This window comes from Acipenser ruthenus, chromosome 5 (genome assembly GCF_902713425.1).
Source record: "Acipenser ruthenus chromosome 5, fAciRut3.2 maternal haplotype, whole genome shotgun sequence".
NCBI lineage: Eukaryota > Metazoa > Chordata > Actinopteri > Acipenseriformes > Acipenseridae > Acipenser > Acipenser ruthenus.
In genome coordinates, this window is record NC_081193.1 from 76051502 (window position 1) to 76065566 (window position 14065).

At 40.6% G+C, this 14065-nt stretch overlaps 1 protein-coding gene across 2 annotated transcripts in view; it reads right to left on the reverse strand.

Annotated features, from left to right (window-relative positions):
* The window catches only part of LOC117403078 (MAM domain-containing glycosylphosphatidylinositol anchor protein 1), a 193418-nt gene that overhangs the window by 77865 nt on the left and 101488 nt on the right, over nt 1-14065 (reverse strand). For both annotated transcript variants that reach the window (XM_034004980.3, XM_034004979.3), the window contains exons 7-11: nt 10857-11126; nt 10095-10424; nt 9035-9331; nt 5640-5909; nt 2702-2847 (exon numbers count right to left, since the gene is read on the reverse strand). In XM_034004980.3, coding sequence (XP_033860871.3) covers nt 2702-2847; nt 5640-5909; nt 9035-9331; nt 10095-10424; nt 10857-11126 — 1313 coding nt within the window. The remainder of the gene's footprint in view (nt 1-2701; nt 2848-5639; nt 5910-9034; nt 9332-10094; nt 10425-10856; nt 11127-14065) is intronic.

Here is a 14065-nt window from a genome sequence, read left to right on the forward strand (position 1 = left end):
CCCCAGGGAGCATGACATTGGCACATCCACAGGTTAGTAAGACAAATCTTCAGTTCCCTCACTGTGCTACTGCAAACCATGGCGTGGATTCTCACCAACATGTAGAGCTGCAGCGAGTCTGAGCTACTGTGGGGAGTTGCTGCAGTGATGCTGGAGGAGTGGATAGCTGTCTTATATATTACCAAATAGGAAAATAAAATGCATTATGGCAATTTGACACTGCTGATATTAATATTAGATTCTTATTGCAGCACAGAAAGTATTGGATTTACATTATTGGACTATAATGCAAATCCAATACACTACAGGAGAGGCCATGATAAACCTAATATTTGGACAGCTACAGCTAATGTTGAAGGGGGAGGGGGTGGTAAATCTGAATTCACCCAAGGCTTGTATTTGTTTATGTTGTAGTTGTTAAATCTGAAGAGGTTAAAATAACAAGTAGGACACTGACATAACCATAACTGACATTATACACTCAAAAAGTGGTTAGTATAGAAATTCAGACAAAGCTCTCTTCCGATCTGGGATCACACTCAATCTCAGTTTAGTTGTGTGCAGATGAAGGTTAATAGCATTGTGTTTATTCAGACCAAGGCTACAACTGATTCCAATTAACACTGAACCCATCTCTCATCCACACCCGCAATGCTGCCTGTTAACAGTGTTTACATCCTTGTGCTTCAGAGGAAATCACAGTTCATAACAAAGGAAACACAGCTATGAGTAGGTGTTGATAATCAGGTAAAGGCCTTTAATAATCTGACTGCCTTGATCCACAAAGAAGACAGATCTGTAACATTCAAATACAACAGAGCAAAATGACTCCACACTCCTCCTGAACAAAGATTTATGTAAGGTATATTTGGCCTCAAAAAAGTAATGAGTTTGAAAATGTTGTTGAGACATTGTATAACACATGTTTTATAAGCAAATCAAAAATGTAAGGTCTGAGGACAATTGCTTCTTGCTGATTGGTTTTTTTATGAGGTGATATTGAAAATTGGAGCTGCTATGTGCAAAACATTGGACCATGTTTTGACAAACAATGGAGTTGTAAAAAAATAGTTAACATTCTTTTCAACTATAAAGTTCATTACCATGCATATTACGTGCAATAGTGATCGTGTAAAACATCATATGGAAACCTGTATTGGACAATAACGTTACCTTTGGGACTCCATGCCCTGGAGTATAAAAGTAAAGACCCTCTATTAACAAATTGCAGAGCGCTGATGTCAAGCTTTAATTATAGGAATTGGAATAATTAACCCAACAGAGAATTAGTTTGGGACTTTGTTTTCAAAATAAGACGCTTGATCTACGAAGACAAGTGGACCAGTGAAACTGGACTGGAACCAACAAAACTTTCTCTGCCTTTTGAGTTTCATTGCCTCTGCCAATAGCAACTGTGGATTTGTGTTCAAGCTGCTAGCCTGCGACCTTGGGTACAATAACAATCTCACAGACTTGGTGGTGATGACAGATGGAAAAAGCAAAGTTACAGAGGTGCACAGACAACCTAATCAACTTCTAAGGAACTGGTTTGATGAGAATAAACCGGTTTGCATAACATTAACTTAGACTGGGATACTCTAAGACTAATTTAACTCAACTCATTTATTGTTTGATTTAACCCTTTGATTACTTTCTCTGACTGATGCCATTCTGTAACTTCGTTATTGATATATATTTGAACTATTAGGGGATGGTGGTCTTAAATAATTTGACACTCTAACTCTTCACGACATTTACATGTACTGCTTAACCTGATCAGCTTAGTTAGTTACTAGAGAGATAAAGGAACAAGCTTGAAGGACCGAATGGTCTTCTCTCAATCGTACATGTTCTTATATTTTATGTACTCATGATATATTGTCCATCTCTGACAAGGGCTATTCGATTTACACAAATAGCAGCACTCCAGGTAATTGGGGAGCTGCTTTCTAAGTGTAAGGCAAATATCCCACATTAGGAAGCAGACCTGTGTTTAAAATGCAAACCTAATTTAAAAAAAGTTTTGAGCAAATAAAATGTGTCTGGTTCCATTGAGTGCACACATTGGGCAAATCCACTCACACGCTTTTCCTGTGGTTACAGAGACAATAATAACGGCACGCGCACTAATTAACCAGCCACAGCCTGGCAACACCACTGAACTGTAAGTAAAGGTCATTGCACTATCTGCCTCGCTAATTGCTAGGGGATGGATCGTAATGTACCAAGCTTAAGAAGAAGAAAAAGATGTCCTAGTAAAACAAAACAGTTACTTTATGACTACGCTAATAGATGTATGTTCTTACGTAATGGGAGTGCACTTGTACGCGAGACAAGCACATGGGTTTGTGCAAGGGACTATTTTAGAAAAGAGCTCAATAGAAAAGCAATAAGTGATCATTTATAAGAAATCCAATTAAAAGCCTGCAATGTGGTCTTTTATCAACGTTGCTTTCACATCTCATTATGCTGGCGTACAGAAACACAGATTTTTTTAACATGTTGGCCCCCATGTCTTACATTTACACTTATCTTCAGCTGTGGGGGTACTTATACTGGGATTGGGGTGCATGGGCTGATGTATATGATGTGTATATGAAAACGTGTACCTGCATTTTCTCTCTGAAAACAGTGTGTACCCAAGTACAAGTCCATGCCCCTTTTTGTGAGATTACTACAGCTGTCTGGTGCTCTGTCTTACCTGTCTGACCTCCAGTTTGTACCCGATTACAACGTCCACCGCTTCGGGCTCTCTCTGGGTCCACTGCAGGGTGTAGGAGTAGTTTCGGTTGTCCTTCTTTATCGGGGCTGGGGTGTCATAGTAGAAGTCAGGGTTGTACGCCTTGGCTGGAGGGACAAAATCAAGTTTAATGTAACTTTTATGATATCCCTACAGTCAGCTGGTGGTTAGAAACTTGTAGATATTAAGGAACCTCTGCGCAAAGCTAGAATTCACTTTTAACATGTGATAACCACCGCCCTTTGCCAGTGCATCTCCTCCTCCAAACTGCCTGCAGAGAACAGAGCAGCACTTGAGTTGGAACACAAATATGTGGATCAGGGTAATTAAACGCAGTAAAGGAACCAGGAAACAGTGACGTGTCAATGGTATGTGTGCCTGAAACTAATCTGCCTAGAGTTATCATGACCAAAAGGATCCTGGAAAATTCACATTAAATAAACTTGCTTCAACTTCTTAAGTATCTATCTGCTTCTTAAAGAGTAAGTAGCGGGGTTCCAAAAAATATAGCGTTATATGTCCCCACGTGTTGCTTCAACTATTTAAATAACGTACCTGTCATTTTTCTTTTCGCTGTTAACATCTTATGAAGTTTTTACACTTTAAATTTAAAGTCTATCTCAAAGGTCTTTTCAAAATGCCTGCTTAGTGCACTCGGGTTTGAGATCAGAGATGTGTCATCTCTCTCTGATCAGAGAAGAGACACGCCCCTATGAAACTGGGGCAGGGACGAGGGTGTGTGGTTTTTTCTTTATCTATCTATCTATCTGTCTATCTAAGGACTCCAAGCCGAAATATGACCCCATCAGGATGTAGAAAATTCACTTTACCTAAAGCCGATCTGAAGAAGAAGATCCGCTTTTGTACTTTTAATTGCAATTGTGTCAAACTATATATATATATATATATATATATATATATATATACACATACATACATATATATATACACATACATATATATATATATATATATATATATATATATATATATATATATATATATATATATATATATATATATATATATATATATATATATATATATGTAAGACAGCAGGGAGGGGGTTAAATCCTCCCTGCAGAAAACATGTGCGTGGGCACATTTGTTTAGTTTAATTGTCTATTGTTTAATTGTTTAATTTTCAGTTGTTAATTATTTGATTGTTAATTATCCCCTGCACCTGCTGGTAATTGTAAATTAGAACCAGGTGCAGGGTATCTACGAGAGGCAGTCAGTCTGCTCTGGGCTGCTGTGGAGAAGGAAGCAGAAGGCAGTGTGCTCTGTTTCCAGTCACCCTTGTGAGTACAAAGTGGTTAGAGTGTATTCTGTTTATGACAGGTGAACGGCTTAGCCGTCCTGTGGGATAGTCAGGGACCTGCCTGTTGTTTACTTAGTGCTCCAAAGGAGCTAGGTGTTTGTTTTGGTTTTTGTTCACTTTTTGTTTGTTTATTAAAAATAGCGCAATCCTGGGACAGTGTTCTTAAAGAGGCAACGAACGACAGTGAGTGACGGTCCGTATACTATATTATATATATATATATATATATAATTTGACACAATTGGGGCTACCCTGGAGAATAATTCCAACTAGTTTTTATGGTATGAAAACAAAATAAACGTGGTCTATGGGTAGATTGTACACAGTTGTTGTTTTTTATAGTTTTACGTAAGATTTATAATTGAGTGTTCAAAGTTATGGATGCACATACGCTAAATACAATACAGTACGTTCCTTTCTTAAAGCAAGTTAGCTTTCATTTCTCTTCATACAGGTTCATCCTCCTGTTCATACAATATTAATACATAAATACATGAATAAATGAATTCCTTCATGTCAAAGTGAGACTACTTTGATTTATGTATTAATTAAAACTATATGTGTGTGTGTGTATATGTATGTATGTATGTATATATATATATATATATATATATATATATATATATATATATATATGAAGAGAAATGAAAGTTATCTTACTTTAAAAGGAATATATTGTATTTCATATGTTCATCCACAACTTTAAACACTCAATTATAAATCTTACTTAAAACCATAAAGGCAATAGACCAGGTTTATTTATTTTGTATCCCTTCAGAGAGAGAGAGAGAGAGAGAGAGAAACACACAACCTCACCCCTGCCCCAACTTCATAGGGACGTGTCTCTTCTCTGATCACAGAGAGATGACACACCTCTGATCTCAAACCCGAGTGCGCTAAGCAGCCATCTTGAAAATACCATTGCGAGAGACTGTGCTGTAAATAGTCTATGGGGGAATGTAAGGTTGGCAGGGATGGAGTTAAATCTGTCTCTGCCACCAATCACAGGTGTGGCCATTCCCCAATTAGGTAATTGAGTGCTAATTGGGGTGACAACGTGTATAAAACGGAAGCAAAGTCCTTTGTTTGTTGGAGGATGGTGAGGGGTGAGGGGTGAGGGGTGAGGGGTGAGGGGTGAGGGGTGAGGGGTTGTGCTATGATTTTTGTATTGTTTTGCAATGTGGTAGTGAAGGCTAAAAAGTGTGTTGTTCTTTTGTTTAAACCGTTTATTTTGGCCCTCGTGCCGTGTTTTGTATCTGTGTTTAATAAATGTGCGCTTTAGCGCTTCAACTTCAGCTTTCTGTCTCTGGTTCTAATTCCTGCCAGGAGCCAGCCTGTCAAAACTTGTCAGGATGTTAACTACTAACAAAGAAAAATTACAGATACATTATTAAAACAGTGTAGCAACACGTGGGGATGTATATGCTATATTTTTCAGAACCCCGCTCCTTAACTCTTTAATGGCCTATATACACCTTCACTTTAAAACACAACTCTTATGATATAACTGCCTGGTGTATTATTAAATTAAATGCCATCTTGTGGAGGCCAGACAGACCAACAGACACACAGACTCACCAGACACGTAGAAGACGCATGTGGAGGTGCCCACGTCATTGGAGATGCTGCACTCGTACGTGCCATTGCTCAGCTGGCTGAAGCTGTCGATCTGCCACTCCGAGTAGTCCTGGAGCTCGGGGCGAGCGGACCGGATCAGGCGGCCGTTCAATCTCCACGTCGATGAGGCAATGCGTTGGGGGTTCGCTTTCAGCATGATGCACCTCAGAGTCACGCTGTCCCCCGTCCGAGTGCGCACATCCAGGGACTGGGGGTCCACAATGGGGGCGACTGGAGAGAGAGAGAGAGAGAGAGAGAGAGAGAGAATGATAGCGGAAAACTCAGACCCTTATTCCGTTCTCTTTCACTTTCAGAGGCTCATCCAATTTTTCCATAATAAAAGCATAGGGAAGTGTAATGGAGCATAATAATAATAATAATAATAATAATAATAATATATTTATTTTATATAGTACCTTTCATTTAAAGAAATCCCAAAGCGCTTTACATTTAATGTAATCGTTGTAAAGCCCAGTGAGTTATGGTAAAGCATATAAAAAAAACTTGCCAAAACCATGGTAAACTGCAAAATTACTGAACAAATTAGTAAGGGCTGTGTTCTCTAACACAAGCTTCTAGCAGCCAGTGCACTCACAGCCTTAATGAGACTGGGTTAAGAGTTCAGCGCAGGGATCAATACACCCCCCTCCAGAGCTGATAAAACACAAGTAAACAAAGTAAATGAAGGAGCAGTGACACAAATGGGCTCGGAGAGAGAGCATGCAATTATCAGGACACAATAGTGGAGTTAATAAGAACAACCAGAGCTGGCTCTTGGTGTTGGGGGAAGCTTTTTACTTGAACTACCATCTACCAACTACCATGGGGGGGGGGGGGGCAATAAAAACTGAGAGAGGAGGGTGCCCTAATAAAAGTTTATCACTGTAAATTAGCATGGTTATTTTGCAGTTTTTCCCCATACTTTTATATGCTTTGTTACACTTTTACAATAATGTATTTTTATAAGGGAGGGAGGGGTAAAGAGTGAGACAATGGAGGAGAAAGAGGAGGGGGCTGCAGACAGGGACCCTTCCTTTGAACTGAGAGAATACTTAACTTTACAGCTATGGACAAAAGCTTCGCATCACTTCCAATTTTAACATTGAGAGGTCATTTTAAAAAATATAGAAATCAACAAAGTTACAAAATGATACCGCAAAAGTCTACCAGAAGCCATAATAGTAGTACTGTATTTCATGTTAGATTACAAAATGCCACATTTTTCAATTTCTGTCAGTTTGTCGTTTAAGTATATAGAAAAATGGGGAGGCAGAGGGCAGAGGGCTTAAAGCCCCCAGTAACAGTAGAATCTTATTATCGTATTCTGACTGACAACACTGACAAGTTATATCTACAATGACATATTAGTACTGCAATAGTGTAAGGATAGTGCATCAGCTGAGGATCTAGTAATGTGGTGCTGAGGTCAGGCAAGTCCAGTGCATAGTAGTTGGGGTAGATCAAGGAGGGTTTGAGTTGCTCCTCCAATTAAAACCAGGGATCAGACTACGTCACCTGCCATTGCTAGTACTGTACTGTGTAAGTTATAGGATATATATATATATATATATATATATATATATATATATATATATAGATAGATAGATAGATAGATAGATAGATAGGATACATTTTATTTTTTCGCACTTTGAAATTTTGAGGTCATTCTGCCTCCCTTGCCTCGTCTAAGGACCCTCTACTGATACTTATATATGTAATTCAATATGTTAACATAACATTATTCAGCAGGTTTCATTGGACTTTATGAAGCAAAACTAGTTAATGCTATAGGGTGATGTAAAACTTCAACAGCTGTGACAAAGGAGGGTGAGATGGGATAGGAAAGAGGAGGAGGGAGAGTGTGGTGGCTTCACTCATGACTGATAGATGTGTGTAAACATCCAGTTCCACACTGCACTACTGCACCCAGTAGAGGCCTGTCTCTGCACAGGTCGAGAAAGATTGGTTACAGGTTTGCATTGAGAGGGTTAGTCCCTGATGGAACTGATCAGACAGAATGGGAGATTACGAGGCCCTATCTCTCTTAGACAGGGAGGACGAGAGAGCTTCCTCTTTGATTAGGAAGCACAGCAACGATCTTTATTGCATCAAGTTAAACACAATCTGTGGATCAGCAGACCGCTGCACCGCTCTGGTGGCTTGCTTCGAACCTGCCTCTGGAGAGACCCAGCATAGGAAATCAAACAGCTTATTAGACAGGAAGTCTCAAAGAAAACACTGTGCTATAGACTGAGGGTCAGCCCTCACCAACAAGCAAGCCTCAAACTGGCTAAAAAATAGGTTATGCAGGACCTTTCATCTTAAACTGGGGTGTCTGGCACTCTATATTGAACTTAAAACACCAGAAACACTGTGTCCAATTTCTGTGTTCTTGTGCATATTTTAGCCTTTTAGTATTGTTCCCCTATCTTAACAGAAGTATTCTTATTGCAACACATCCTTTAAATCCTGATTTCAAGAGTGACCTTCATAGTGCTGTTGATTTGATGGACAACGACACCTGTGCCTTCTGCCAGTTCTGTTGTCAATTCAACGTTTGTCTTCTTTCTATTCCTTAAGGATATTATCTTCAAGTATTGCTCATCCTTGTTAGACAGCTTTTTGGGTCTTCCAGTCCTGGGTGTGTCAATTACAGACAATGTTTCTTTGTACTTGTTGATTATGCTTCGGATACCACACCTTGAAAATCGAGTGATGCGAGCTATTTCACTCACTGTTTTTCTAAACATAAAACCTGCAATTGAAACATCATTGCCTGCCTCCACTCTTCCATGTTATTGAAACTAATGGAAAGTTGCAGAATAAAAACAACCCTCATTATTACAATGTAATTATTCTGTTCTATTAGGAATTCATTATAATAAATACAGTCAAGATAATGGGAAGAGAGTGAAATGAGCTGAAGGATTAAAAACTGGGAAGCGAAGGATGTGGAACAGGCAATGACATGGCCCCCCTTGACAACACAGCTCAGGGAGGAGTTTGATCTTCTGTGTGGAGTTATAAGTTTTTCACATTTTCTTTTCAGGCACTCAAAAATACAATGATAAATCCTTCACCTTTCAGAGTAAAGTATTTATTTTTGAGCTGACATTGAAAAATCATGAAACCTGTTAACTGTGCACCTGGTTCCAGGAGATTTGCTACTTATTGAGATACTTTTCAAATATATAAATATTACTCCACCTGAATTTGATCTTCAATAAACTTCAGTATAAATCCTCCCAGTACCACCGCTGTTTCTTTTGCAGAAGTGCTCAGAAACAGGATATCTAACAGAGCTAGGATAATGTTAAAGTTCAGGGTCAGGGCTAGGGTTGGGTTTGGTTACTCACACTGCACATTGAGTTGCACCAGAGCCTGGCGGGGTTTGATATTGAGCCCGTTGAACCTGGCAGTCTGGCAGCGGTAGGAGCCACTCATGTCTCGCGTCACGTTGTCCAATCTCAGCCTGCCATCCCTAGTCTCCACCAGCCAGTCCCCTGATGGCATGGGCAGCTCCTTGTCGGCACGAGACCACAGCACAGGGGGTCTGGGCTTCCCAGAAACATCGCACTGCAGCTCTACGCGCGAGCCCTCTCGCACCATGACCGTAGCGCGGTCCTTGGGTACTGTCAACACAGGTGGGACCACTGAGGAACAAAAAAATATACGAGAAACATCAGCTGTGAACCCAATAAAATCTCTATGTGGTTGACTGAGTCACATAGCCCCAAAGAGCTCCTCACTCTCTTAGTCTCTTAGTCATTTACTGTAAAAACCAAACCCATAAGTATATTCATTAACGCCACCTGCTGGGCAGTCCACTAAAAAAATAATCTGTTTAATAAGGCCAGATGAAGATAGAAACCAAATATTCTCAAAGTTGTGACTTTGTTTGCTGTGTTTAAAAATATTGTGGATATGTTCCTGAATGTGTTTCAACCAGAATTAGTAGTAGTAGTAGTATTGTAGGCCAAAATTATTATTATTATTATTAGTAGTAGTAGTAGTAGCAGCAGTAGTAGTGGATACAACACTGTTATAATACAAGAGACAGGGTCAACTGTACATATTCAGTTATTATTATTATTAATGTTTTAATTTTAAAAAAATGAACACAATACTTGGTTAATGCCAGTCTTTAGAATTCTTGTCAGTTGCACAAGACTACGCTTACGGTAAACTAAGATGTGGTGGAATATTCTCAAATCTTCGGGTGGCTGAAGGTGGCTTCAGGATTTATAACATAGAGTGACCGCTGAAAAAAAATCTATTTAATAAACCCAGACAATCATTCCCTAAGTTGTGGATTTGTTTACAAGTGTATTTGGAGCACACTCATTAATAGCTGTAGTAGCAGCAGCAGTTTTATTATCATAATTATGATTATACTGAGAGTAGCAGTGCTCGCACCAGTATTCCGTGTGAGGTTGACCTCAATCTTCAGCTCCGGAATGGGGGTTCCTGTAAATGAGGCCACGCAGCTGTAGGTGGCCTGGTCTCGGAAGTTCATGTAGAAGATCTCCAGGCTGCAGGTGCCAGGGTCCAGCTCGGGGTCATTGCGAAGGATTACCAAGGTCTTGGAGGGGCGCACTGGGAGGCCGTTCTTGTACCAGGTGTAGTTGACCTTGTCCTGGGGCTGTGCATCCACATGGCAGGACAGCTTCACATCCTGCTCCATCTGGATGGTCTCGCTGTCTTTGTTGGGGTCAGGCGTAATCTGGAAGGTAATGTTGCTCATGGCTGAAAAACAGAAACAAGAGCTTGTGTTGTGTAATGAATTGGCATCCCAGCCCATTTAACTAAATGGAGAGACAAAGGTTGGACGCGAACCTCTAACTTCACAGTTCTCTGTAGTCGAGAGGTAAGTATGTGTCTTAAGTGGATGTTGGTATTATTAAGTCATCAGGCGCTAGGAGGAGATCTACTGCAGTTAAGAGCACAGCACTCACTGCTGCTCTAATGGTGGGAAACTGCTGTTCAGTTGCTGCAGTTCCAATGAGGGATAATGGCTCTGGCTACAGTAAGGTGTGGTGCAAGCATGAAGGCATCTCAAGGCCTTAACCATGTATCTCTGTGCATGAACTGAGTCTCCCCTCTCCCTCTTTCTCCCTTATCCTCTCTTTCTCTGTCCTCCCCCTCCTCCTCCTTTTCTCCTCCCTCTCTCTCTCTCACCTCTCACGATGAGATTCACAGTCTTCTTGGCTGGGTTGCCCACATTGTTGACAGCGGTGCAGTTGTAGTAGCCCGAGTCCTGGACCTTGACATTCTGCAGGGTCACTGTGCCCCCCTGGACTCTGGCGGTGGTGGGTATGGGCCCTGGGTAGTGCGTCCAGGTGATCACAGGGGTGGGAATGCCACCCGTTACCAGGCAGGACATGGTCACATTGTCACCGGGGTTCACAACCAGAGTCTCATCCACCGAGAGCTTGAGAGCAGGAGGCGCTAAGAGAGAGACATAAAGAAGAGAGGGAGGGAGGGGAGAGAGAGAGGGGGCAAGAAAGAGGAAGAGGGAGACATCGAGAAGAGAGGGAGGGAGGGGAGAGAGAGGGGCAAGAAAGAGGAAGAGGGAGACATCGAGAAGAGAGGGAGGGAGGGGAGAGAGAGAGGGGGCAAGAAAGAGGAAGAGGGAGACATCGAGAAGAGAGGGAGGGAGGGGAGAGAGAGAGAGAGAAATCCATTTTAAAAATAGTAGTTTATCAATAACTTAAATACTCTGAAAAGTAGCACCCACTATTATATGATACTATACATTGCAGTATACAGTAGTTCAAACCATGAACCTCAGCCAATTTAAAAGCTGGTTAAAGAAATAAACAAACACACTTATCTTATGTTTACATTCTGTGTATTCAAGGAGCAAATCTGAACAATACGTTTTTTTCCCCCCCCACTAAAGTTCCCACAGAAGGTTTGACCTGTGTCTCTGCAACTCGGTTTTAATGCTCCTATTGTACATAGCTCTAATGCATTTGGATTTCAGGGAACTGACTTTGTAGTGAAAACCTCTTTGTCTTGTCACTGCAATGGAGCTGTATGGAATTCAAATTTGAGAGAGAGAGAGAGACAGGTTGGAGATAAGGGAGAGAGAAGAAGACAGAGAAAAACAATGAGCTTAGGAAGAGCTCCAATACACTTTTTTTATATTTGAAAATGTGTACAAATAACAACAAGGGGGGCTAAAGAGATTCAGGTAAATAGACAGAGGGAAGGAGACACAAAGAGAGTGAAGAGGAGAGATGGAAAAATAGAGATTAAAATGCAGATAGAAAGAAAGAAAGAAAGAAAGAAGGTGAAAGGGAGAGAGAGAGAAAGAAAGAAAGAAAGAAAGAAAGAAAGAAAGAGAGAGAGAGAGAGAGAGAGAGAGAGAGAGAGAGAGAGAGAGAGAGAGAGAGAGAGAGAGAGAACTCCCCAGTTAAGCAGAGGCAAGGTCAGTGTACTGGGCTGACAGAGTGTGATGGATTAGGGAGAGCAGTTTGATTAGGGAGAAGCGCTGGACCCGGGATTCACGCAGTATGCTGGTCGCCGTGTCCTCATTCCGAGCTGTGTGTTTGTATAGAGGACAGGGAGGTAGTTTAATGAACTAGCTGATTATTAACCCAGCTCTATTAAACTGTCAGTTGCAGTTAGAGAGTGCAGAGGCAGAGAACAGCAGGGCCGCGCTCACAATGACCGTTCTTCCTATGTTGTTGGCCTCCTATAATGAGGAGAGCTGTCTGATCGCTGGCTATGCCACCATTCCCGAGGGACACCTCCAATCTGATCCACACAATTAGCTTTCAGACTCATTCTAAACGTTCAATGTTCAATGCAATACAGTCAACCGAAACACAATTAGCACAATACAAAAAAAAGTACAAATCATTTGACCTACTTCTATTTGATAACAAGTCCTAGTAATGATGTGACCCCCTCTTGCCTGAGGAAGTAACAGGCAGGGCAATACTCACACGCTGCAAAAAGTGAATTCTGTCACGGGAGAGCAGAAAATAAGCTTTCTATTTAAAACATGGTATAATTCGCTAGAAAAGAAGCAAACAGTAACTCATTCGTAACACTAATAATAACATTAATTAATCTTGAATGAGATTTTTTTTTTTTTTTTTAATATTACCGATATGAAGCTGAATTAATGTTCACTTCATATGACTTTAATATGAAATGTCAGTTCATGCTTAATTATATTACTGATTTAAATTGACATGTTACCAAAATGAATTTACAATACTACTCTCCGGAGTTAAGTAACTTCTAATGTAAAGTTTGTGTGTGTGTGTGTGTGTGTGTGTGTGCACAAATTTTATGTACATGTGCATGTTCTGTAAGTGTCTGTGGTTGTATTGAGTGTTTCTATGTTTCTATATATTTGTATGTGTGTCTTTGTGGCAGCTCGTATTACGGTGCTGCTATCCTGGTGAAATAAAAAGGAAATTGCTATAGCACAGCGATTAAATCCTATTCTGCTCAGTGTCTTGGACTGTAAAGAACACCACAAGTAAGCGTCTGAACCACTATGCAAAGGAGCCAGATCGTCTGCATTTGTGGTTATAGAGCTTTTAACCTCATCTCCCCGACAAGGGTCAAGATCCATAATGGCAGTGCACCACACAGCACACCTTCAACCTCACTGATCAGCTGCGGCCAATCTATGAGATCCGAGTCAAGGCGCCAGTCTAACCTCTGCTACCCTTGTCTGCTCTGCTCTGCTACTGTAGCCCAGCACTCTTGAAATCGTCACTCCACAGCAATTAGGGGCTGTGCCGTTCATGAGTTACAGGCAGAGGTGAAAGTAACTTTCATTTCTTGCCGGTACTGTATAATTGTATAAACTATGTGCGAAATGTTTACTTCCGAGTGGTGTTACCTTGTATAGTTCGTTTTGATTGTGAAGCATCTCATGGTTGTTTTTCGGTTTTGATATTTTTCCTTTTTAAAAGCAATTAGAAGGAGCAACGTATCACAGTCTATCATTCTACCAAACAATAAAGTGGAATAGTTTTATGATTTTGTCTTCGAAGGTATTCACTTCAATTCAGGCCACTATTTTGAAAACTCAGTGTTGACAGGTATGCTGAATCCACTTTCGCAGTGAGCGTTGCTTGCTGCAAGTGACAGTTATCATCCTAAGTCTATGTTACATACCGACGGTATGCACTATGATACCGTGCTGTACTCTTGATTCTGTTTTGGGAGTTATTCTTTCAGCACCAAGAAAGCATGCTTGGGAAAGTGATTTGTTTTCTATCAGTCCGAAAGAACGATCACGATCACAGCTTCCCTGTTTATTTTTTTTAAACATGTATTAAAACTAGTGATGCTGCTCTCACAATCGTTCTTTTGAATATAATCATTATATAGATGCGGACGGAACCTTGTATGATCGC